The 26379-nt window shown below is 45.9% G+C and overlaps 1 protein-coding gene across 2 annotated transcripts in view; it reads left to right on the top strand.

The window, feature by feature from the left end:
* PDE10A (phosphodiesterase 10A) overlaps window positions 1–26379 on the top strand; it is a 796398-nt gene that overhangs the window by 629913 nt on the left and 140106 nt on the right. For both annotated transcript variants that reach the window (XM_082252527.1, XM_082252528.1), the window contains exon 14: window positions 18589–18731. In XM_082252527.1, coding sequence (XP_082108653.1) covers window positions 18589–18731 — 143 coding nt within the window. The remainder of the gene's footprint in view (window positions 1–18588; window positions 18732–26379) is intronic.

Genomic DNA, 26379 nt, shown 5'->3' with positions numbered 1-26379 from the left:
GGCTGCTGTGGTTTGGAACCCCTAACCTGGAGGTTTCTGTTCCCCTTTCATTTGTATTTGAGGGTTAGTTGAGGGTTAGTTGAGGGTGTAAAGTCTTCTGCCTGCCAGACAGTGTTGGGAGGCAACGCAGTGTTTATTTCAGAAATAGATGGACAGAAATACCAATCTTTTGGCAAGTAAAATAGTAAAACAGATCCCATACAAATATATATATATATATATATATATATATATATATATATATATATATATATATATATATATATTTTTTTTTTTTTTTAATACTAGACATCAGAAGATACAACCAGTATCAAGTACAGCACAAATTTGGTCCATGCAAAAGAGTACAAAAAGGCAGTAGTACATCCAAAAATGGTTACACAATATATAGAACATAAACAAACAACCAGACGACCAGAAGACTTTATTTTTTTCTGCAGTAGTGTAGCACCACCCCCGCAGGAGCTGCTGATTATATTATTGGGTCTACACCCTGCCTAACAACCCAATCAAATTGGCTCGATCCCTCCTCAGGCACAACTGACCCAGAATAGGACTGGACTATCAAATAGATACACAGGTTGGAATACAATACTTCACTATGCAACAATACCTTGTTACCTTCTTGAATAGTAGTCCTTCTGGGTGACACAATGGAACAACGCACAAGATTGTAATTAACCAAACTTAGTTTACTATATATCAAATTGAATAGGGGAGATACAATACAATACAATACAAGTCCATAAAAGGTTATTTAAAACAGCTTTAAAAAGGTAAAAGAATACCCCCACACTCCTCCTGCATTAAGGCTAGACACAGTACCAGGTAGGTGGGCCTATCTGAGTCCCTCCCCCAGAGTTCTCTTCTTTCTTGTTGATCTTCGCTAGCAGGGTTATTGAATAGAGCTCATTTGTAATCCAGATTAGGAATAAAGATCAAGAGAGAGAAAACAACGAGCTGTTAGTTGTCACCGCAGGGTGTCTGCGTAACTGAGCAATAACTTCTGCGAGAGAGATAAGCCTCTGGCGACTCCTTTACAGACCTTATTGTTTGTCTATGAGTCTCCTGAGAGAGTATGGTGATAAACCCCGGGGTTTTATCACCTCCTGCTGCGCTACCGCTATCTGTAGATAAAACTGTCTCTTCAGCAGATAAAGTCAGTTATTGGGCATGTGCCCTCTCACCAACAGAAGTTTCTCCTTCGCGCGCTTCCACTGCGGTCTCAGTCCTTTGGCTATATGCCAGCCGCGCGGGGTCCTTCTGGCGGATGACTTCCGGTCTCGGCAAACAGCAGTATGACCTCCAGGAATGTGCCTCGTGCTTGAGATGGGACGGTTCCACGTCGTCCCTCCAGGCTAAAAGGCTCTGGCCCAATATCCAGTGTCAGTCCTTCACTCTCGCTCGCTGGTTCCTCAGAGTCCAGCGCAGAAAGGCCCCCCCTTCGCGCGCTTCTCTCTTCCTTTAAATAACCTCCCCCATAGTGCCGTGCGGTGCAGCCGTGCACCCTGGATCTTGCAAAGCAGCCTGGGAGATGTAGTTTCTTCATCTTGTGAAAAGGAAGTCACAGCCTGGGAAATTCCATGCAGCTACCACTAGAGGGAGCCTAGTTCCTGGATCTTGCAAAGCAGCCTGGGAGATGTAGTTTCTTCATCTTGTGAAAAGGAAGTCACAGCCCAGGAAATTCCATGCAGCTACCACTAGAGGGAGCCTAGTTCCTTCCCACATATCAAACAGTGTCTTTAGGCATGTTTAACCCCGCTACAGTATTAACACACAGCTCAGGTGAGTGGCGAGGAGGGGGCGTGTGTATTCTTGGGTGATAGCGCAGCTCCTCCATTTATACGGTGAGTAAGCTTAGCCACTCTAAGACAAGATGCGTGTTTCTGCCTGTCACATCAGTTGAAGGAAAAATTCAAAAAATTCTTAATACAGTCACTGAAATCTAAGGATTATTGATAAACAGCAATGTGTTTAATTTTGTTTTTTTGGGTTAAGAGAAGTATTTTAGACAATAAATCAAAAAAATGAATAGATTGCAACTTATCAGTCCTTAGTTGTGGTAGCTGTGTTGGCTTTCTTTTTCCAAGCTTTTTTCCTTTGTTTTAATCTGGTGATTCTGCCAGGAGCACCCAGTTCTAGGATGATACTACTCACTTACCATACTGTATCAACAGGAAAGGACTGCTGGGGACTACCTCTTTTCTGTATCATCAAAACTATATAACTGATTACAGTGCAGCATAGACTGAGAAGAAGATTTATGGCAAAATCAATGTGACAGAAGTCACTTTGGCTGGGGGGCTCGTGGAACTCAGATTACGTTAGAGAGGTCAGGAAACTCCTTGTCAGCTTCCCCAGCCCTCTTATGTGTAAGCCACCCTGTGTCTATTAGGGGCATAGGTTGACCAAGACCCCCAGTCGGGTCTGCACTAATCAGACTCGCTGTACAACCACACCGGACTCAGCATTTCATGTTACCCCAGTTATCCTGGGTTCTATATGTGTGTTTTGTGTTGAAAGACTGAAGGGCCTCTTTCACTTGGGACAATAATATTTCTGGACAATATACCTCAGGAAATATATAAAGATAATCGGTTTGACTGTTAAGATTGCTATAATATTGCAGGAGTGTCTCATAGACCCTTGCTAGATAGTGAGGTGGGGTGGAGTTTCTTATTGTTAAGTACCTGTATTCCACTGTTTCTGTCTGTCTTAAGATAAACCTATTATGGGATGTATATGTATATGTGAATGTGGATTGGCTGCTAAGGGGGAGGGGGGATTGTCCCAAAGTGTATATCTCTTTGTGCCTGTGTGTGACTAAACAGTTATTTTCTGGTTGAATTCAAAACTTGTACTGTCAAGTTTTTGAGGTAACTATAGCCAGATTCACGGATCCCGTGTTCCAGAGCTTAGGAAGCAGCTTCTTTGGCGGAGATACCCAGGTGTCCGGATTCTGTCACAATCAGCTATTTGTTTCTTTATCCTTTATAAGGGTTCACAGAAATGGTAGAGAATTTCAGACCAATGGATTATACTGGAGGTTGAGACACTGGCAAACAAATAAAAATTTTCAGCTCCCTGTATAACCCCACCTCCTATCGCACTGCCTCATTTTTTGCAAGTGACCTCTGGGGTTAGACGCTTTTTTCTTTTTTCAATTCTTACTACATTTTTACTATTTTATTCTCTTCTTTCAACATACTTGGTACTCCTTTTCATTGATGAAGATCTAATATACTGCTTGAGCTAATCTGGATACAGCAGCCTTCTAAATCTTTGTATCCCAGCAATAGCTTTGGAGGCCATGAACCCTGCTGGATTAAAGATTGCGTGGCTAACCTGGAATGTGTTCTTCAAGCAATGGTTTCTACTTGTGGCCATTTCCATATCTTGTACTGTGTTGATTAGCTGCAGAGCACTTTGCAGGTCCAGAGCAGTGGCACAGCCTCTGGGGTGACCAAGTCTCTGAAACCTTTCTTTGTCAGTGAGATTCCAAATAGGCCAAAGATAGCCCTAATATGTGTCCTCATGTCAGAGGTTTACACTTTTATGGATATGGCAAGATGGGGGGGCAGCATTGAGAACTATCCCACAATTTAACCCTTTGAGCATCAGCTTTTCTTAAAAATTTCTATCCTTTTTACTGTAGTAATTCTTATGCCTGATGAAACCCAGTGCTCACGTCATCTGTCAAGGAGAGTTTTGTTTGCACGTGCATACTCTACAATCCAATCCCACCTTTTGAATCCGAAGGAAATCTCTTCTCTAGTTGCTACTAACTTGGAGCACAATGTAGATTATCCAGTCTCCGGTTTTGCTCCACTGTCCACCTTAGTGTTGTGATCACCTACGGCTGCCTGCTACCTCACCAGCACCCATTGCCTAAGTTTGTGAGTATGTAAGGCTTTGCCTCATTTAGGATTGTTTTCTTACCATTAGAGGCAATATGTCTGTTAAAACCTTTAGAGTACAATCCCGCTGCATTGGGCGACCTAGTTTTACAATCCCCCGCTGTTTTGGGGAGCTGTTTATTGGTATCTCCCGAAGAAACACATACCTGCATTTTGTGTTCTCGGGCCCCTGTTTCTATAGGATTGCTGTTATACCCAGCAGCTTCTGTAGCACCTCTGAATAAGCCTGAGACCTGCACTGTGTCCTCCAACCCTCACATATCCACTTCTGACTTTGAATCTGTGCATGAATAGAAAAATGAACAAACTTAATTCTGACCCCTCTGGGCTCTTACCTTTCAGAGTACCTGATTCCTTTAAATATAGTGCCTGGGGGTCCCCTTAGTCTGCCTGTAAAGTGGCTCATCTGTATCATGCATAGAACATGCTGCAAAAATGAAATTTCTATAGAAAAAAAATCAAGTCACACACAATCAATGTCCCCTTGTTGATGGGAACAAGGGTCTCATCCCCACAACCCTGGGCTGTGGTTGTGATAGTATGCAGGCAGGGAGCTTATCGGAATCTGGAAGCCCCCTTCAACAAGGAGGCCCCCCATATCCTGCCCCCCCTCTTAAATGAATGAGTAATGGGGTACCCAAAAAAGTGTCAAAAATTAATAAAACCACAGACCGTTTTTGACAATTCCTTCATGAAGAATTAATAAAAACAGTGCCCTGATGTAAATCCATCGTTAATCACCCTGCCCCCCGCACCCGAAAAAAAAAAAAAGAAATGCTGCAGCCATCTATAGAGACCGAATGCCTCCTCCGCGATTTGTCAGTTGTTATATAGATAAGAGTGGGGCCACCTGGCGACATCACCTTGTGGCACTGACCCCCTTGTGACATCATAGACCGAAGCCTGAGTCGTGATGTCAAAAGAGGCCCTTACCTATATAAATAAGAATTGTCAGATGGCGGAGGAGGCAGTAGGTGGTAAGCCTTCATGGACGGCAGGAGCATTTTTGTTTTTTCTTCTTTTTCGAGTGCGGCGTGCGTCATGATTGATGATGGATTTACATCAGGGGGCGCTGTTTTTTTAATAAAGGAATTGTCAGAAACTGTCTGTGTTTTTATCATACTTTGACACTTTTTGGGTGAATGGGTAGGGGTGCTATGTACCCAATACTATTTCACATGGGGGGGGGGCAGGATCTGGGGGCCCCCTTGTTAAAGGGTGCTTTCATATACCGATAAGCCCCCTGCCCACAAACCCCTACAACCATGGCCCGAGGTTGTGGGGAAGAGACCCTTGTTATAGCCCCCCCTGCCCCAAAGCACGCACTCCCTAATGTTGAGGGCATATGGCCTGGTATGGTTTTGGGGGGGGGGGCACCCGCTCATCCTTCAAAATGGGCACTTCAGATTTTTCCTGTTTGGCTCCTATAGACTTCAATGGGGTTCACCGTTCACGCTCTGGCCGAACCGTCCTCCCAACTTTAATGGGGAGTTCCTTGACAAATGGTCCCTACCTTGTGTTGACCTTCCAGTTCCTAATCTCAACGGAAATCTCATCACACTGACTGAGGCCTATACCTTTAGGGACTTAACTGGTAGACAGTTGTGCACCCTAGTTATGTCTTTGTTTGATTTACCTGGAGCCTTTATCCATCCTTTCATGGTGGTGACTTTACTATTTGAAACCATGCCTTAATGGATCACATCCTTTAAAAAGGATTCTTAGCACAAGGCAAAACCCCTTATCTTTGAAACATCTTCAGAAAATTTCTGACCCCCCCCCCCCCTCCACTTCAGGTGCAGTGGCTTTTTAGAGGCATCCGAGGTGGTGTCTTGCATGGCAATATTGTCTGTTCATATGTGTAGGGCACTTTGACTATGTGCCTAGGTCTCAGAAGATGAATTTAAAGAATACCTTACTCATTTTCCACTTGAGGGAAGTCGTCTCTTTGGTGATACACTTAGTGGCATACACAAACCTTCTGATTTTCACTCTCTCAACCCCTTCAGCACCGATGATCTGTGGATGAGACAGGATGATTGCAATTTTCATGATCTAAAGCTATTAAACGTTAAAGGCATTCAGAGTCTGCATCCTGCCTGCACTGCAGATCTTAGAGCCACAATCCTTTTGTTTAAGACTTCACCCCTACTATAACTAGTGGCTTTTGTATTCTGTCTATTGGGTCCCAAGGATACCCCTTCCTTAACCACTTGGTTGCTCAGGCTTCCCCTTTTTGCTTTAATTGTGGACCTTATGATTTTTCAAAATACACCTGTTTCGTTGGACAGTTCTCATTGGTCAATGTTTGATTTTGCCTTCCCTGCAGTGCAACTAGCTGCAAGCTCTTCTCTGTGAAGGTTCCTGAACTCCCATTACTAGTAACGGTATCCTTCTTCCTCAGTTGGACTCCCTTTTGGTATGTCCTTCATGTCCACACTATTTGCATTGTTTGTTCACCCTACTTCAAACTACTCTATTTTTTATCTCTCCCTAATCAGTGTGCACTCTACTCAAAGGTGCCATCTTCTCCTTCCAGATATTATTCATCTTTCTCCCTTCACCTTCCAGGACCGTACACCTGAAAGATGAGTCTCCTCCCCACAGGAAACACAATCACTTTAGCAGCTAAGTCCCCACCCTTCCCCTTGGCCCTCAGTATTGATTGTGTTTCTCCCTACACAGTGGCATGTGTGTTATTTTTTTAACCAGATGATCGGGATGGTTCCCATGTGAGACAGGCAACGGGAGGCCGGGGATAGCTGAACTAGGTCACCCCAAAATTGTACCAGCGATTCGGTCACAGGGGAGTGTGAACTGCTGCTGCCTCTTCCTGTCTCCCGATTGCAGGCGAGCCTGATTGGCAGTCTCTGGTAAGGTCAGCCGTAGGGGGAGGGCAGCTGCTCGACCCAGAAGAGGGGGAAGGGGAGGAGATGCTGGCACTCGTGGCGGCTGAGAAGAGAGCTCAAGAAGGCATCAGATTGCTACTGGGTGAGCAAACAGTGCAGAACAGTGGGAGTCTGTCTAACCACCTCAGATGGAGAGGAAGGCATTGGCAATGGCTGCAGGCAAAGCAAGCTGGGGTGTGGTAAGTGCCTTCCATGAGCTCCGAAAAAAGCTGTGTGCCCTAAGCGGACAACATAAGAGCAAGGCTGTCTGCTAGCCTCTTCTGGCTTTCATGGTCCTGGCTTTTCCCCCTACCTTTTGGAAAGGTTTGGATTCCAGGAGAGTGGTGTGTATGCTGGTGCAATGTGAAACACACATCCTAACTTTGCAGCTCTCCAGTTGGGACAGCAACTTGGAAGGGGGAGATTTTGGGCCCTTTCCTCTTGTGTGACCCTGAGGATGGAAAAATAAGCCCTATGGCTGTAGCAAGGGGAAAGACCTCAGCGGTGAGTTCTTCCTTTTTCCTTGGGAGCTTAGCAGCAAAATCCCTAAGAGCAGCCAGGTGGTTTCTGGGCATTGGTATAAGACCATACAGGGTGCTACTATCCTTTCCCATTCGGTCTGAACAAATAGCACAGCAGCTGCTGCTAAACCAATGTCCACAGCTTCCTTTTACCTCAGTAGATGATGTGGTTATTACAACATTAAATGGCCAGCCTCTCACTATAAGCACTAATGTAGTACATTAATAGGGGTCAATCTAGTGTAGAAGTGAGACCTGTTAGATAGAGTTTCCTACAGGCTATATATGCCACTGAACAAGTTTATGACATTCCTAAAGTGGGATGTTCAGTGGTTTTCAAGAACTTGGAGATTGCAGGAGTAATACCACAGATTTTCTCTCGGTTAGCCGAGTACACCAGGTAATCTGAATCGATTAGGCCATCTGCAATCAATCTGGCAAGTAGCTCCAAAAAAGAAAACCTTGCCTCCTAATGTTTACCAATATGGTGGGGAGGCACAGTAAAGGGGGTACCCTTGTGAACATATTCTCACTTTGGGAGTTGCTTGCTGTGGGTAACCTCTCAAAAGCATCATATTCATTCCTCCTTGTTGGTGTGTAAAGCTATGTGGCCTGCCTGATTGCATACAAATTGAAGGTGTTTAGTTTGACTATATGGTTTTGGTGGGTCTGAAAGAGTTGTACAAGAAAATTGTATAAAGGTTGTGTAGTGTGTAGCCATCTTAAAGAGTTATTCAGGACCTCTTTTGGTTTGGGCTACAGCCCACCCTTTTTGATAAAAAAAGTTATCCCGCAACCCCTATTATATGGGCTCCTGGTGCAAACCTCTATGCAATAGCTACATATAATAACCTGTATTTATTTAATGCTTGTTAAGCCTTGCAAGTGTCTGATTACCTCCAGCCAGATATGCTAACCACCTCTTCTTGAGGATGTCTTAATTGATCTCTAGGTCTGTGCTCATTAAGACCTTAGATGCTAGACTCGCTCACACCTGCGTATGGGCTAGCTCCACCTATGCTGTGGTAAGTAGTAATGGGCTTGGGGATGTTTGAATCAAGCCCGCCAGAAAGCCGTCACTGCAAACTTCCAATCATAGGCTGTGAGGCATTTCCCGACCGGCAGCTGCACATACACACGCTGTCTAGGATTGGCGGTGTGCAGTGCCTGCATTCTGGCGGGCCCGATTCGAACACACCCGAGCCCATCACTAGTGGTAAGGCAGCAGCTTTTGCAACAGTGGTGTGTTCTCCCACCCTAGATGTCCGTTAGTTAAAACACCAACCATTACACACATCGGGAGCCAACCGGCGGGTACCGCAGACTCTATGCTATTCATCAGTCAGAGGGACAGAACTGCAATCCCCCTATGTAAGCAAGGCAGATTGCCATTCTGACAGGAGGGAAGGCATGGATCCTGTGTCTCTGCAAACCATGTCTTCCTCTAGTAAAAGCACCTCCCATAGTTTAGTAAAACACTGACTAGGCGCACAGTTTACCCTTTGATCACACCTGATGTACTTACAGATTGTCGTTCTGGAATTAGGGGAGGCATGGAACCTGTGCTCCTGCAAAGCAGGCCTGGCAAAAAATGGTCACTGTACTAATTGCACTGGCTGGAAAGGGGTTAACATCAGGTGTGATCAAAGGGTAAACTGTGCGCCTAGTCAGTGTTTTACTAAACTATGGGAACTGTGAAAGCATCTGAACAAACTGATCTCGGTTTCTCAGGTGCTTTTAAGGGCAGATGAGAGATATGGGGTCTAATAGACACCAGATGTCTCCATTAAGAGTACCTGTCACTGCCCATGCTAGAAGGATGTTGTTCATCCCATGTGGTGGCAATAAAGTTGATTTAAAAAAAAAAGGGTAAAAATAAAAAGTTTTAACCACTTCATGACACTTTTTTTTTTAAATCAACTTTATTGCCATCACACGGGATGAACAACATCCTTCTAGCATGGGCAGTGACAGGTACTCTTAACTGAGACATCTGGTGTCTATTAGACCCCATATCTCTCATCTGCCCTTAAAAGCACCTGAGAAACCGAGATCAGTGTTCAGATGCTTTCACAGTCCAGTAATGGCTTGTTTACATCCTGGAGAAAATCTTGTTTCTAATGCCCCGTACATACGTGCAGATTATCTGAAGACTTTTGTCTGCAGACTTACCAAAACCATATAATATGAGGTCAAACCTAGACACTTTCAATTTGTATGCAATCCGGCAGGCCCTATCACTACATAGAAAAGGTAAGTCTGCAGACAAAAGTCTTCAGATAATCTGCACATGTGTACGGGGCATTAGATCATAGAGATGATCAGGGACGCTGAAGGCAGGTGCAATGCTTTACAGGATGCAAAATAAAAAAAATAATAAATGCACGTTTTTTACCTGCAAAAAGATGTGCATTTATTATTTGTTTTTCAAAAAGTGAACTTCGCCACTCAAGTCTTTTTATCTTTCTTTGTTGACGACTTAGCTATACGTTCCACTGCTGTTGCAGGTTTTACTCAGTTTTCGTCTTTTATTTTAGTGAACTGTTTTTGGACTTTTTTCCATTTCCACATTTTATGCAGATATTTTTGAAAAGCATCAATGTTAGGCTTTTTAATGTCAATCCCCTCTCTCAACATGAACTGGTAGTATTGCTTCATCAGCAGTTCACCTTTGAACAATACTAATGCAACAATTTAAGTCAGTGATTAATGCTATTTATTTAATTTATAATGTTATGAATGTGATCTTAGTACTCCTTTCAACCTTTTTTTCTTTTTTTTTTTGTTTTTGACCACGTTGCTACTTGGTCCAGTTCTTCTGTTGTAGGTTTTACTAGGTTTCCACCTTTTTTTGTAAACTTTATGTTCCTATTTTTTTTTTTTTTTTTTTTGCGTTTTTCTAATTTTGAGCAGTATAATTCCTAGGTACAGTCTTTTACTTGGGTTGATTCTGTCCTAGTCTGCATCACAGGTTCAGCCTAGGTGCCATCTCAGTTTCAGGTGTTAACCACTTAAGCCCCGGAAGATTTTACCCCCTTCCTGACCAGGGCCTATTTTGCGATTCAGCACTGCGTGACTTTAACGGACAATTGCACGGTCGTGCGATGCTGTACCCAAATGAAATTGACGTCCTTTTTTTCCCACACACAGAGCTTTCTTTTGGTGGTATTTGAGATTGTGCGATTTTTTGATCATGCGCTATAAACAAAAAAATAGCGACAATTTTGCAAAAATAACAATATTTTTCAAATTTTTTTATATGAAATTCCCCCCCAAAAAATATGTAAAAATCAAAATTTTTTTAACATTTTAGGCCAATTTGTTTTCTGCTACATATGTTTGGTAAAAAAAAATCACAAAAAGCGTATTTTGATTGGTTTGCGCAAAAGTTATTGCGTTTACTAACTAAGGGAAAGATTTTTGTCATTTTTATTGTTTTTTTTTTTTTTTAACGAGTAATGGCGGCGATCTGGGATTTTTTTTTGTGGTACTGCGACATTGCGGCGGACAGATCGGACCCTTGACTGACATTTTTGACACTTTTGGGGGTACCAGTGACATTACTACAGTAATCAGTGCTATACATATGCACTGTTACTGTAAAAATGACACTGGGATGGAAGGGGTTAACTTTATTGGAAAGGGAGGGGTTAAGTGTGTCCCTAGGGGCGTGTTTCTTACTGCTTACTGATTGGATGTGGCTTTGTGTGTACATAGCAGGACCGAGTGATCAGTGCTTTTACACAGGGGAGACTGACAGGCGGCTTTGTTTACATTAGCCGCCTGCCTTTCTCCCTCTCCACCCGACAATCGCGAGTGCCCAGCGGACATCGGGTCCACCGGTCACACGCGTCGGCTTCTTTGGGTACGAGCGGGCGCGCTCGCCCCCTATTCGCTCCCAGGCTAGTGACGTACCGGTACGTCACTTTGCCTGGGAGGGGCTGACCGCCGCCCGACTAGTCGGCAAGTGGTTAAATTCTTCAGTACTATTTTTTTCGTATTTCTGTATTGCTGAATATCTCTGTGGCTATTGCCTGACCCTCGGTTGACCTGCTTTTGTCATTGGGATGACATTTTCTACTATTCCTGTGCACCTCAATGAAACAACTGGATTTTTTGTTACGCACCATAAAATCCGTTTCTCTGAGTTTACATACACCGCTGCTTCTTCTTTATCCATGACCAAACAGAGTTTTTTAGCCACACCTACAGGAATAGAACACTAGGCAGAAAAAAACTCAGCACCTCCTATGGACAGTTCTCTCTGGGCCTAAAAGTTTCTCTGCTATAGGGCTTCAGTCAGTCACAAACCGGGCCAAAGGAGAAAAACACCACAGAGGGGTGGGTGCTCTATATGTCAGTTAACACAGAGAAAGGGATTTTGCGGTGAGTAACAAAAAATCCCATTTTCTTTTATGTTCTGTGACACGGCTGCTGCTTCTTTATCTATGACTAAACAGGGATGTCCCCAAGCAGTGCCAAAATGAGGGGTGGGCAAACCAACTAATGGGGACAACCCCCTAGGACAAGGATGACGAACTTTGGCACCCCAGATATTTTGGAACTACATTTCCCATGATGCTCATGCATTCTGCAGTGTAGCTGAGTATCATGGGAAATATAGTTTCAAAACATCTGGGGTTCCAAGGTGCCAAGGTTCACCATCACTGCCCTAAGACAAAATGCTCACACTCCGAACCACCCCCATTGGGTGGCCGAGTGTCCTAAACAGCCACTTGCAAATCTTTGTGGCCAAATTCAGCATCAGAAAATGCCTGCAAACATTATAAATGAAGTAAACATTTGCACAGACAACCAGGTCGCCACTGTGCAAACCTGAGGAACAAAAGCCTGATGTCAGAACACCCAGGAGGCACTAACTGCTCAGGTGGAGTGCACCGTAACAGGGAAGGGAGGTTCCCACCCCTATAATGGCATACGCATGCACAATCGGCTGCTGAATCCAGTGGGAAGTAATAGCTTAAGAGGCCGCCATGTCTTCCCTCGGGCCGTCCATGAATACAAAGAGAGAAAGCCAAACTCCTCAATTTGCGATGACCGAGGACACAGAGAAGGAACGACAATGTCCTCCTTCAAATGAAACTACACCACTACCATCATCGGCACATTGGCATAAAAGAGGGTGAAGGTTGAAGCACCACCTTGTCTGAGAGTAAAATCAGATAAGGCGGCTTACAGGACAAGCGCCTGACTCCAATACCCCCTGAGCTGAAGTGATGTTAACTAGGAAAGCAACCTTCTGTGAAAGTGTAAGTAAGGGAATATCCCGAATGCTCTTAAAGAGGCAACAGCACCAAATTCAAATCCCACAGTGGCCATGGATAGTGCACAGGGGCCACCTCATGCTGAATTTCCTGAATAAAAGTGTAAACCAAATAATGCAGGGCCAAGGAACACTGAAGGAAAACGGGCAGAGCATAGACTTTACTCTTGAGTGTGATCCACGCAAGCTGCCAATCCATGTCCTGTGGAAGGAAGACCACACCTGAGCCACCGATAGAGCAAGGATGGAACCTCAAGGCTTTGTACCAACCAGTCTACTTTTTTTAGGTGCCATGAAATGCGAGCCTTTAACATAGTCGGAACCCCTGAGCCAGACAACCCCGTCCTTCAGAACCTGGCGTACAATTGCTATGTGAAAATGCCGTGACTATAAAGCCAGGTGGGACACCGGCCCCTGAGACAGAAGATCCCTCCGCAGTGGCAGCAACCAGGGAGGATTAACCACCAACTGTACAACAGACGATGAGGCCAATCTTTAGCCACCAGGACAAGCAGGAGCCTTCTAGCCTCAATCCTGCATAGCGAACGAGGAAACAATGGAAGGCAACAACAGAAGGCATAGATGAGAATGTGTTGAGCCCATGACACCACTAGCACATGTTACAACTGCCAGGGGATCCAGCAAGCCAGCCATGAACCATGGATATTGCCAGTTGAGAAGGGTTGCCAGAGGATCCATGTCTGGCTTCCCCCCACAAAGGCAGAGCTGATGGCTCACCTCTGGATGCAGGGACCACTCACCTTGATCCAGCATCTGATGGGTGAGATACTGCTTGCCAGATTTCGACCCCCAAACTATGCAAAGGAACCACTCACCTTGATCCAGCATCTGATGGGTAAGATACTGCTTGCCAGATTTTGACCCCCGAACTATGCATGGCAGACAGCCAGAACGCACATTTCCACCCCTTAGCAGGAGATAAAACTCCTCCAGTGAGGAAGCTGTGCATCTCATGCCCCCCTAGTGAGTAACATACACCACAGTGGTGGTGTTGTCCAATTTGGGTCCTGAGTGGCAGACCCCATAGGCGATCTGTCTAATGCGTCAGAGACAACCTGACCACCTGAAGCTCCAAGGACATTAAGGGCAGTCGAGCATCTTCCAGAATCCAGCGACTGTGTGCCAAGTCAGAACCCACAGGCTGGCATCCTTTTTGGCCACTGTCCATTAAAGGAAAAGGGAGAACTTTTCAGTCCATAGAGCCGGAAGCCACAACCACCAGAGAAGAGAGGTCCTTGTCGACCGTTCCAGGAGAATCCGAACGTACAAGGAAGTGGAAGACCTGTTCCATTGGACAAGAATTCCTTCTACAGTGTTCCTATATGATCCTGGGAACCACTTACCATCCGGCCTAAATCCTGCCTGCCAAAACACAGGGCCATTAGCAAGAACAGAGCTGCTGGCCCACCAAGCGGAGCGTCCAGAGACTATCTAATGGGAGGAATACATTGGCCTGCTCTGATCGAGCATCAACCCCAGATACTTAGAGTGCAAGGATGAGATAAACATAGACTTCCCGAGATTCAGGATCCTTCTGAAGTCCTGTAGGAAACACATGGTGATCTCCACTTATCCATCAAAAGCAAGCAAGCCTCTGCAGCCAAAATCAAGTCAACCAGGAGACCAATCACCATGATCCCTCATTGCCGCAGCAAGGCCTGGCCTGAGGCCCAACCAAGGGGATTACTACAAATACATTAAAGTGCATCACTGATAGCAAGTTGTAGGACCCTCGCAGATGGAGGTGTGCAGTTAAGCGTTCTTGATGGCTGTGGAGGCAGGAAAACCATCTTACGTGGAGAGAGGCCACCACTGTGTAAATAGATACCAATCTGAACTTGTGAACCTCCACAAAGGAAGTCAGTTCCTTGAGGTCCAGGAATGTGCAAACCCCATTCATCTCAGAACTGAGAACATACTGGAGACAAATCTCCAGAACTGCTCTGATTCGGGCTTGGGGACAATCACTCCTCAAAAAAGCAGATACCGCACAGTCCTGTACAGGGACAGAAAAGCTTATGCACCGTGAAGGTTGGAACAGCTGTACTTCACAGCTCCCTTCCCACTAGGCCTGAGGAAGGGAGGCACCCTAACCACCAAGGCTCTTGAAAATGTCCCGGAAGGGTAGGTCCACTCAGCCCTTTTTGAAAGTCTGATCACTCGACCAACACTTGAGCCATGGCACCACTGTCAAGTTTGAAGAATAGTGGGGCTGTGTCAATGGATGCATCATAATCCAACTCCAATCCCCAGACCAACCGGTCTGCCTGTTCCACAAATGATTGGGACACTTGGCTAGCAGTTAAGGCATGTCACAGAACCTTGGCTCAATTTGCAATGTCTGGGACACCAGGACTGTGGCCAAATTAGGCTGGATCACTGACCCCAGGAGGCTGAATGTGGAACACCCCACCACCTTCACCTTGCGCTCCACAGGGTCCCTAAGGCATTAGATTCCTTAACTGGATCATTGTGGCCTTGTTAGACCTGTAATTGGTAGAATCCCCCCCAGGAGGAGAGGACCACTGCTTCAGAAGGGCCTCCTCAGAAGGGTAACGGTCCACGGGAGTAAAAGAACATGCTGGTCATCCCTAACTTTGCAAATAGTTACAAATTTATGCAGGACACACAACCTATGCAGATTTAGCCGAAAGGGCAAGTGCAGCCCCTCATTGTCCACGCCAGCCCGCAGGTCCAAATGTCTCCATTAGTCAATTTGTGCAGCCACCAGTGGGGTGCAGGCTTGATAGCAGATAGCATTCTGACTGTGGAGGAAATGAGGAACAGGAGACCACAGGGTAAGCTTGCAATCCAGAACCCAGTCCTCCAGTTAACCAGTAGCTGAGGACAGCGGGGCACAGCAAATACACCTCTTAGCTCCCCACAGAGTTAAGTCACAGGGAGGGTTTATTTTTTATGAAGCCTGGAGGCAAAAGGGTGGCATTACAACTCGCCCCCACAACTGGCCGCCATAGCTCCTCCCACCCAGGTACAAGTAGGGGCAAATGGCTGTTCGTAAGATAGCGGGTGCTGCAGCCTGTACAGCATGTACGTATTTATCGGGTAGAAAGGGCAGCATACAAGGGCAAAGCCCACAAGTAAAATGGCGGTGGTCCTGCCCCGCTCCAGTAGGCTGCGAAGCCGCAGCCTTGAGTGCTGGCTAGCCTGACCATGTGATATGCGCACCTGGGGGGGACCTTGTGTGCAAACCAGAGTGCTCTTCAAATACTGCTCCACCAAGTCCCCCTGATTATGCCACTGCCGCAGGTAGTGTACCGGATAGAGGAACCAGCCAGCTGCCCAGAATCACACAGGCACAGCCCCAGGAAAACGGGCAAAACCCACTCAGACACCCTTACCCCCCCCCCCCCCCGCCTCCCCCTCACAGCTGCCAGGCATACCAGGATATAGAAAAGGGTTAACAGCTGTACCCCGGTACCATTCCTGCTGACTGCTTATGCAGGAGAGGCTGATTTAATGCCTCAGGTGGAGGGGAGGGGCAGACTAACCACCAGAGCCAGAAGGGGAGGAGGGATATGCGCAGGGCCAACCACCCCTGGGAGTACCAGCACCGCACACTGTGTGTCTGGGGAGGGAAGGGTGGGGCAATTCTACTTACAAATCCAGCTGGAGCATGTGGGTAAGGCTCTCGTGGACAGATCCTCCTCTTCACCGAAGTGGGGGCGTGTCGGCCAGGGGTAACACTGTGACACAAACTAATGTCTGACTAGTCGGGGCAGACAGAGTACGGAGCTAGCTGTCTGCACGTGCGCGCTGGTCAGACTGGGGTGACCACTGGATCTAGATCATCTAAAAAGGCTATGGGAACATAAGTCCCAGCATAACAATGTGTTGCTACTCCTGAAGTCACTAGGCAGAATGATTGGAGGCCCATAGCAGAGAGGGGGATTTATGCCGAGATAACTGCCCATAGGAGGTGCCAAATTCTTTTTATACTTCCTAGTGTCCTACTACTGTAGGTGGGGCTATAAAATCCTGTTTGGTCATGAAAAAAGAAGAAGCAGCTGTGTCTGTCAATAAACACAAGAGAAATATTTTTGTGTGGTACCATAAAATCTTTTTATTGGAGTCCATTTAGGGACACTGGTTCCACCCCTCTGTGTGTTTGGCCGCTTGCACTGCTTTCTCACAAAACTGAGGCATGATGGTTGAAGGTGGGGGTTATACAGGGAGCTGGCTAAACTTCTTTCTTTCTTTGCCAGTGTCCCAACATCCTGAAGGTATTGGTAAAACCCATCTGGTCTGGTCTGAGATTATCTCTTCCTGTGTCCCTCAATGGGCTCCAAAAAAATATTATATGAAGAACAAAAACCTATCTGTTTTGCACTTGTCAAATATAATGCTTTCAATTGTATTTGTAAATATAATGCTTTCAATTGTATTTGTAACATCCTAAAAGGGAGCCAATAAGAGTGCAATGCTTCTCTTCTAGAATGCAATTTAGTATAATAAGTCGCCTCCAAAACATCTCTGTAAATGCCCATTGTATTCCAGAGTTAACACTGGTAAATGTATCTGAGCAGAAGCACTGGCACTGCAACATCTCCCTGTTCAGACAGACCTAAGATTTCCTGTTTTTTGATGTAGGATATGTTAATTACACTTAACTTTTTCATAAAGAGGACAAGGAGGATTATTAAAACAGTGGTTACCCTTTTAGTTAAAAAAAATACTTTAAGCCCCGGTTCACACTTGTGCGTGTGCGGGGTTCGCATGTAATGTCGGAGCGCACTGCTCCGACATTACATGCGATCGGCTGTGCGGTGCGAGTTTAGCCATACAAACTGTATGGCTAAATTCGCATCGCACCCGCAGCAAACACGCACAGGAGGCATTTTTGCAGCCGCATCAGGATCGGATCGCACAGCAGTTCACACTTGTGCGATCCGATCCTGTGCGAACTGCACGATCGCACTGCGATATGCGATCAAACTGGGGGTGTCGTTAAGATTACATTGACACCCCCAGCGGATCGCATATGGCAGTGTGAACTGCCGGGGGTGCGTGTGTGATGCGGGAACAGGCTGCGAATTCGCAGCCTTCCCGCATCGCATAAATGTGAACTGAGCCTTACACATTGCATTTATTGTAATTTGTAACTCTCCTTTTTCATAATAGTTTTACTGTGCTTTTTTGAGGTTTTGAGAATTAAGATAAGCGGTTTTTATTTTGTACCTACAGGTAAGCCTATAATAAGGCTTACCTGTAGGTAAAATTAATATCTCGTAAAAATGCACGGTTTAGGAGATAGTCATCCTGCATGCAGCCACTGACGTCAGCGCCGCATGCAGAGCTTCTTGCCAGAACCGAGAGCCCCCATGCCCATCCACAGGAGTGATGTCATCATGGCTTTGGCCACTCACATCGCCGGGCCCGTAATCCCGGAAGAAAAGATTGGAGAAGATGTCAGCCCTCTTAGCAGTGAACTGTGAGCAGGCGCTGCTGGAAGGGCTTTCGTTCTAAGGTGAGGATTTAAAAAAAAATAAATAAAATAAATGAAGTGCAAATGTTGCTGTATGTATTAAACCATCAACATATAAACTTTATACCATAACTTGCATAAAATATCATTAAAGTGCTTTGCATGTATAAATTCCTCCAAACAAAATTTTTAGTGCAAAACTAATAAAGTATTGTTGTTTTTGGCACTTATTTCATAATGTGCTAGTATCCAATGCTTTATGACATTCTGTCATTGTCTTGCAGAGGTTTTTTTTTTGTTTTTTTTCTCAGCGGTTTACTACAGCTTTAAGTGGTGCAATTAAAATAGTTCAATTTGAGTTGGACATTTTTGAATTGTGATGTTTGTATAGTCTGAACACTACTCAAAATCATGATCAATTACTATAGTTCACTATAGTACTATAGTTCAATTACTATAAAACATTCTGGAATGATTTATGCTAAACTGCTTACCTTTTTATTTTATTTATTAGATGTACCACCGAATACGTCACTCAGAGTGCATTTACCGAGTGACCATGGAGAAGTTGTCCTATCATAGTATTTGCACTTCAGAAGAATGGCAAAATCTTAAGAACTGTAACCTTCCAGTAACTCTTTGTAAGGAAATTGAACTGTAAGTACTTAAAAACAACTACTAGTAGCATGTTGCCTGTATTAACAGTGATGTGTTTTTAATGATGTCTCCATGTGAGATAATTTTGTTGTAAGACCAGTTCACTAAAAAGTGATATTTTTTGATTATGCATGGAGTATACTACCTTCCAGGGTGCAGTGCTCTCTCACAATACGTTAAGTGCATAAATTAATTAATATATTGATATATAAAGTTCATCAGTGATCAAAAGTATATTAAAATGAAATTCAATAATTATTATACACAAATAAAAATATATCAAAGTGAGTCCATCTTTCAGTGTCAGTTCATAAAGGTACAGTGCATCTGAAAAGTATTCACAGCACTTCACTTTGTAAAATGTTGAGAAAAATAATATATTTAATTCATTTTGGAATAAGACTATATAATATAACAAAATAATGGAAAAACAATACCCCATAACGACATCATGAAAGAAGTTTGTTTAAAATCTTTGCATATTTTTAAAAATAAAAAATGAAAAAAATTACATGTACCTAAGTATTTACAGCCTTTGCTCAATACTTTGTTGAAGCACCTTTGGCACAAATTACAGCCTTAGGTCTTTTTGAGTATGATGCTACAAGCTTAGCAAACCTATTTTTGAGCAGTTTCTTCAATTCTTCTTTGAAGGACCTCTCAAGTACCCTTAGGTTGGATGGGGAGTGTCGGTGCACAGCCATTTTCAGATTTGGGCTGTCATTTTGCATTTTACTGAGGAGTGGCTTCTATCTGGCCACTCGATCATACAGGCAAGATTGGTGGAGTGCTGCAGAGATGGTTGTTCTTCTGAAAGGTTCTCCTCTCTACACAAACGCTGAAGATCTGTAAGAATGACCGTCAGGTTCTTGGTCACCTCCTTGACTAAGTCCCTTCTGGTATGGTTCAGGAGGAAAGGATGGAGAATGCCAGGCTGCGTGGATTTTGAGGGGGACCTAACAACTTTTTTTTTTTTTGGTTAGAGGCATTGGATCTGTTTTAAAAATTCATACTAGACCTGAAAGGTCTGGCATGGATTTGGGAGGAAACTTTTTTTTTTTTTTCCTCATTATTTTATTTGTCCGGTCTGTTTATGTTGACCTGTCAGCCAGGAATCCCTGCCTGACACTGAATGAGCAAATCAGGTTTGTTAGGATGCCTGCTGGCGGGTCCTGGATCCTTAACAACCAGCATCCCTGAGAGCTGAAACTGTCACATTTGCAGTGGTAGGAATACCACTGCTAAATTAATTGAGCAGTCTCCTTCTCCTACATAAAACAAGGCAGCATGAAAAACGCATCAAAAACACATAATGTTACACTATAAAATTGCACTGAAAATCAGATCAAGCCACAGTTGCACTAGCATGAACCTAAATCTCAAAAAAAAATGTTATGAGCTTTTCCAGGCCTCTTATGTGAACTACACTATTTCATAGAGATTAGGAGAGGGGGAATTGTCTATAGTCCAAACCAGAAAAAAAGCCTAGATGGACAACCCTGCATCCCCATAGAATACAGTACATTAAGTAAATGTGGTCACACAAGACAGGAAGTATGTTACTGGAAGGATCAGCAGGTGAAAAAATGGGGGGAGGGGGGGGGGGCAATGCAGCCATTGCATTTAGGATTTGCTATATATGATCCCCTTCACTTTTAGTAATTTTTCAACCTGATAACAGTTGTTTAAATTGTTTTTCTAGTTATTCATGCACTCAGTGCCTCATAATGACAAAGCCAAAACAGAATTTTTGAAATGTGTCTGAATTTTTTAAACTGAAATATCACATTGGCATACATATTCAGACCCTTTGCAACAACGCTTGAAATTTAGCTTAAGTGCCTCCCCATTTTTCTTGATCATTGCTTAAATGTTTCTACAAAGTTCCAGAACAATCACCCCCACACAGGATCTCTGGAGCTTAGTCAGAGTGACCATCGTCTTGGTCACCTCTCTTACGAAGGCCCTTCTTCTCAGATTCCTGGTTGTGACAAACTTCTTCCATATGAGAATTAGCAGCAGACATTTTTTTTGTAACCTTCCCCAGATACTGTATGTGCTTTGAAATATCTCTGGGCTCTGCAGGCAGTTCTTTTGTTCTCATGGCTTTTCTTTTGATACAGTATACATTGTCAGCTGTGGGACCTTTTTATAAACGGGTGTGTGTCTTTTCACACCCCTGTCCTATCAATTGAATTTACCACAGGTTTATTCCAATCAAGGTGTAGAAAAATTTCAGCACGATCAAGAGAAATGGGAGACACGGAGCTAAATTTCAAGTGTTGTTGCAAAGGGTTTGAATACTTATGCCTGTGTGATGATTCATTTTTTTAAATAACCTCAGGGACATTTCGTAAATTCAGTTTTTGCTTTGTCTTAATGGGGTACTGAGTGTAGACTAACGAGAACAACAATTATTGTAAACAACTGTAGTATCAGACTGCAATATAACAAAATTGAAAAATGTGAAGGGGGTCTGAATACTTTTATGAATGCACTGTATATTTTTTGGGGGGTTTAAGTAATTAATTTTTCCACTTTGCAAGTTTTGAAATCATCTTACATAAGATAACACACATTACCAGTTCATGCGCCGATCCTAAACTTAAACGTCCAGGCTGGTGATTCCTTTGAAGAAACACACACGGTGATGAAAATGATGGGGCGTTGCAGCTCACCTAACCCTCCACTGTGTGGTGGACAACCAACTGTACAAAGAAAAAAAGGAAAGAGCGCACAGCCGCCCTAGCATAACACCATTTATTGCTGATAAAAAACAGAACTGTAGATGATACACTCACAATTGGAAGATGAATGTCAAACATATCGATCAAATCCCAGGACATCAATCACTCTCTCCTGTGTGTTATCGCACTCCCGCTCACCATCCGCTCGCTCTCAACTTCCTGAAACCTGAGGCTTCCCGGGGGTGAAAGCATCCGACTCTGGGAGAGCCAATCGGAGTGCGCCTGGACCAGCCAGCACCACGCATGTGCCAATGACGCAACGGTGAGCAGACAGAGACCACAGGCCACGCCTCCAAAACGCGTAGTCATATCAACCAGAAAGTGTGGTGTGACGTCAGGAGGTTTGTCCTCCTCTGAAGCCTTTCTGCCTGTGTTCTCCGTCTGCTCTGCTCCCCTTTGCGTCATTGGCACATGCGCAATGCCGGCTTGTCCGGGCGCAGGTGCACTCAGATTGGCTATCCCAGAGTCGGATGCTTTCAATTTTCCAATTGTGAGTGTGTCCTCTACAATTCTGTTTTTTATCTGCAATAAATGGTGTTATGCTAGGGCGGCTGTGCGCTCTTTCCTTTTTTTCTTCTTACATAAAATAACAGCAGTATTACTATATGGTAATTCTCTTTGGTATTAAACATGTATAAAACATACTTTCTCTTACGTCCTCTGACAGACGCAGCCCTTCCAAGTATTCTTCACTATTGGGTAATGGCGCCATCTGCAAGAGCAGGCTAGGTAGTGAAAACTTAATTAAAAGCTTTTACATAGACACACCTTAGGGGCTGTCTCTCTAGACATTACCCTCAGACACTCAGAGCTACTATTCAGTTTCTTGCTGCCTAGCTCATGAGTAGGACTTAGGAACCCAGCTGGGACTCTGGTCTCAGTCTTTTATTTTTTTCTTTGGAATTTTTTTCTTTATTTTTCTCGCTCACTATCGCTAGCTAGTCAGGGGAATCCTCCTGGAGAACTACAAGTGACAGCCGGGCTGGGCTTCGCACTGGATAATATAGATCCTTATGGTACCCCAGTCTGGCCTACGAGAGTGCGCAGGTTGTGGTCCGCCCAAGCCTCGCCACTACGGTGCCCCAATAGATGGGGACGAACCTGCGGAGAAGTTTTCTTCACTGGGGCGCCTCAACCCTGGAACGCCCTGTGTTGCAGCCTCCCCTCTTGGCTGACGGCATCCCCACTCAGGGTAGGAGGTGACCCGTATCGGAGCGGAGCCGGTGTTCCGTGTTATGGTGAGTGATGCTACCCCCCATGTCCCTTGGACAGTCATCTTGGGGGAGGTGATGTGGGCCCACTCAATGGGGATGGCAGAGCTGCGGTCTCTGCGGTGTCCCCCTGGCAGGTCAGGACGGTCCCTACCTCCCTGATCCTTGTGGGGGCGCTCTAGCTGCGCAGCTGAGCGTGGGGTGTGGGGCTATTACCTTGTCCTGGGGGCTTCCTAGTGGATTCCCGCAGTCGCCAGGGTTCCTGGGCTCCTGACTGTCAGCGCCGTTTTTCAGCCGCCATTTTGGGTGAGGGCAAGCCTGACTGCATCACAGTGAGGGCAGCAGCCAGTTTTGCTAACATGTCCTTTTGGCGCCCATTCCAGAGCCATCTTGGATGTGGGCAGCCGCATAGTAAGGGCGGTGGCCATTTTCCCTGTGATTTTCCCCATTTACATCTATTGGCATCCATTTTTGTGTGGCTCAGGGAGCTGTTCGGCCTCTAGTAGATGATGTCGCTCCCTCCGTCCATCTTTCAGTTGCTGCAGAGGAATTGTGGAGAGCGGTCTCTTCTATCTCTCTAGCACTATAAGGGGTCTTTATTGCTTTGGGCATTATTCTTAAGACACTTTACTAGCACAGTTGTTTTAGCAATATAAAGGGGGTCTCCGGCGACAGTGCAGTTTCACGGTGTTAGTGTCATTTTTTTGTGAATCTGCCAAATGGAGTCCCAGGGTGACAATTTCCCCACAGATCTTGTTTGTGCATCCGGGAAATCCGATGCCCTCTCTGTCTTCTGATTCAGAGCCTGATTTGGTTGCCATGGACACTGCCCCCCCTGAGGGTTCCCTGTCTGCACACTCAGACCGGGAGGAGTCCTCCGCTGCAGCGCAGGAACGCGCTTTAGTTAACGCACTTGTTCGCTCCGTTAGGGGGACTTTGAACATTGATGATGAGCCCACCCTGTTAGGTAAGCGGGTTTCCTTCGGGTTCCGCAAAGCCCAGAAGTCAGGTCAGGTTTTCCCCTGCCCCGAGGAGTTTCACAATATCATGAACGAACAGTGGTGTCGAGTGAAGCACGTGCTGGCTTTGCCTAGGCGTTTTCAATGCCGTTACCCCTTTGCGGATCCGGTTTCCAATCGCTGGATGGTGTCCCCTAAAGTGGACCACACTGTCTCCAGGTTTAATAAATCCACGGTGGTGCCCGTGGAAGACTCCCCGGTGTTTAAAGACCCGATGGATAGGCACGTGGAGTCACTTTCCCGCCATATTTACTTGTTGGCCGGCTCACTCCTCGAGCCTGTGTTCGCTTCCGTGCTGGTTTTTCAGACGGTTACGGAATGGATTAAGGTGCTGAAGCGCAATTTGGTGGCGGAGTCGGTTCCTCTGACTCTCATTGAGCTCACAGACCAAATGGCTCAGGCCATTGTGTACCTGTGTGACGCGCCCCTGGACGAGCTCCCCTTGTCGCATGATTGTCTGCGGTGGGGGTTGCACTCCACCGCATGGTGTGGCTAAAGAGCTGGTCGGCAGACCATGCCTCAAAAAAGTCAGTGTCTGATATCCCCTATTTTGGGGCATGCCTTTTTGGGGAATCCTTGGATGAGATTGTCAAGGGTCTCACAGGGGGTAAGAGTACCCTCCTGCCCCAATCCGCTAAGGGTAGGACACCCCACGCGCGGCGGGCTCCTTCCGTCAAGACTCATCGGGGGCCCTTTCGTGCCTAAGGGGCGCAGGAAAAAGGGAAGCCCTTCAAAGCCCCTGGCGGTAACAAGAAGTCCTGGTCTGGTAAGCCCAAGGCCGGTCAGTCTGGTGCTGTGGCCCAGTCTTCTTCCGCATGAAGGGACGCCCTCACCCGTTTCAGGGGTGGGGGGGACATCTGCGTTACTTTCAGGAACCCTGGCTGTCCCTAATTCAGGATAAATGGGTTCACGAACTGATTCGTTCAGGGTACAAGATCAAATTTTTGATCTCGCCCTGCAGACATGTTCTTTCCAGCAAATCTCAGTCTGTCTCCCAATCACTTAACGACTCTCCAGGGAGCAGTGCTAGACCTTCTTGCCCATGGTGTTGTTATCCCAGTTCCACAGCGGGAGAGATTTTGCGGGTTTTATTCAAACCTGTTCACAGTGCCCAGGAAGGAGGGCAAGGTTCGCTTTGTGCGGTTGCAGAAGTTCCAGATGGAATCCATCTGGTCAGTGGTGGCATCTATACATCCAGAGGATTTTCTGGCCTCCATCGACTTTAAGGATGTGTATCTGCACATCCCTATCTACCAAGGTCATCAGCGGTATCTCAGCTTCGCAGTGGCGGAGGAGCACTTTCAATTTGTGGCATTACCCTTTGGTCTAGCTTTGGCTCCCAGGGTCTTCACCAAGGTTTTGGCCCCAGTGCTGGCTCTGCTGCGCGAGAGGAATTGCGGTCCTCAGTTATTTGGACGATCTCTTGTTGAGGGCGAGTTCGTGTGCCACTCTGTCGGGCGATCTGACGGTCACGGTTCAGATGCTCCAGGAGTTTGGGTGGACCATCAACTTCCAGAAATCGGCACTGACTCCGTCAGTATGTCTGCAGTATCTGGGAATCGTCCTGGACTCCGCTCAAGCGAAGGTTTTTCTCCTGGAGGAAAAGCTCCAGACTTTACAGGGCAAGATCAGGTCCCTCAGGGACAACAATCTCTCCTCCCTGCGGATCTGCATGAGGTCTCTGGGGCTGATGGTTTCAGCTTTCAAGGCGATCCCGTTTGCCAAGTTTCACACAAGGACTCTGCAAGCAGAGATTCTTGCCAAATGAAACAGGAATCCCTTGTCCTTGAACAGGATGGTGTGTTTAAGCCGTCTCACAAGGACGGAGAGTTCATGGTGGCTTCTGTCACCCACTCTGAACCAGGGCAAGTCCTTTCTGCCCCTGTTGTGGACGGTGATTACCACGGATGCCAGCCTGACAGGCTGGGGTGGCGTACCGGACACTATTTGTGCCCGGGGGACGTGGTCGTCGGAGGAATCCTCCTTCCTGATAAATGTTCTGGAGCTCAGAGCGATAAAACTTTTCCTACTCCATTGGGTGACTCGGTTGCACGGTCGCCCGATCTGGGTTCAAACCGACAATGCCATGGCTATGGCTTACATCAATCACCAAGGGGGCACCAGAAGTGCCCGGGCGGCCAAGGATGTGGCGGAGATCCTGACTTGGGCTGAGGCACACGTTCCTGCTATCTCTGCTGTTAACATTCCCGGAATGGAGAACTGGCAGGCGGACTATCTGATTTGTCAGTCCTTGGATCAGGGGGAATGGTCCCTGCATCCGGAGGTGTTTCGGCTCCTGTGAGCCCGGTGGGAGACACCGGACGTGGATCTGTTCGCGTCTCGTCTCCAACAAGGTGGTGGAAAGGTTTGTGGCCTGAGCTCGAGATCCTCTGGCAGACGCCACGGACGCGTTGGTGGTGCCTTGGCACCGGAATCAGCTGATTTACGCCTTTCCCCCGATTCAACTGTTGTCCAGGTTTCTCCGCAGGTTAGCATTGGAACAGGTACAAGTGATTCTGGTGGCCCCAGACTGGCCTCGTTGGTCTTGGTACGCAGACCTCCTCAAGATGGTCATCGAGCCTCCCTGGCGGCTACCTCTGAGAGAAGCTCTGCTGTCTCAGGGGCTGATCTTCCATCCTGCTTTATAGTCTCTGGCTTTAGTGGCATGGCG

This window comes from Pelophylax lessonae (assembly GCF_965119305.1).
Source record: "Pelophylax lessonae genome assembly, chromosome: 3".
In the NCBI taxonomy this organism is placed as follows: domain Eukaryota; kingdom Metazoa; phylum Chordata; class Amphibia; order Anura; family Ranidae; genus Pelophylax; species Pelophylax lessonae.
Note: the sequence above shows the minus strand (reverse complement) of the source record. Positions and strands in the feature narration are given on the sequence as shown.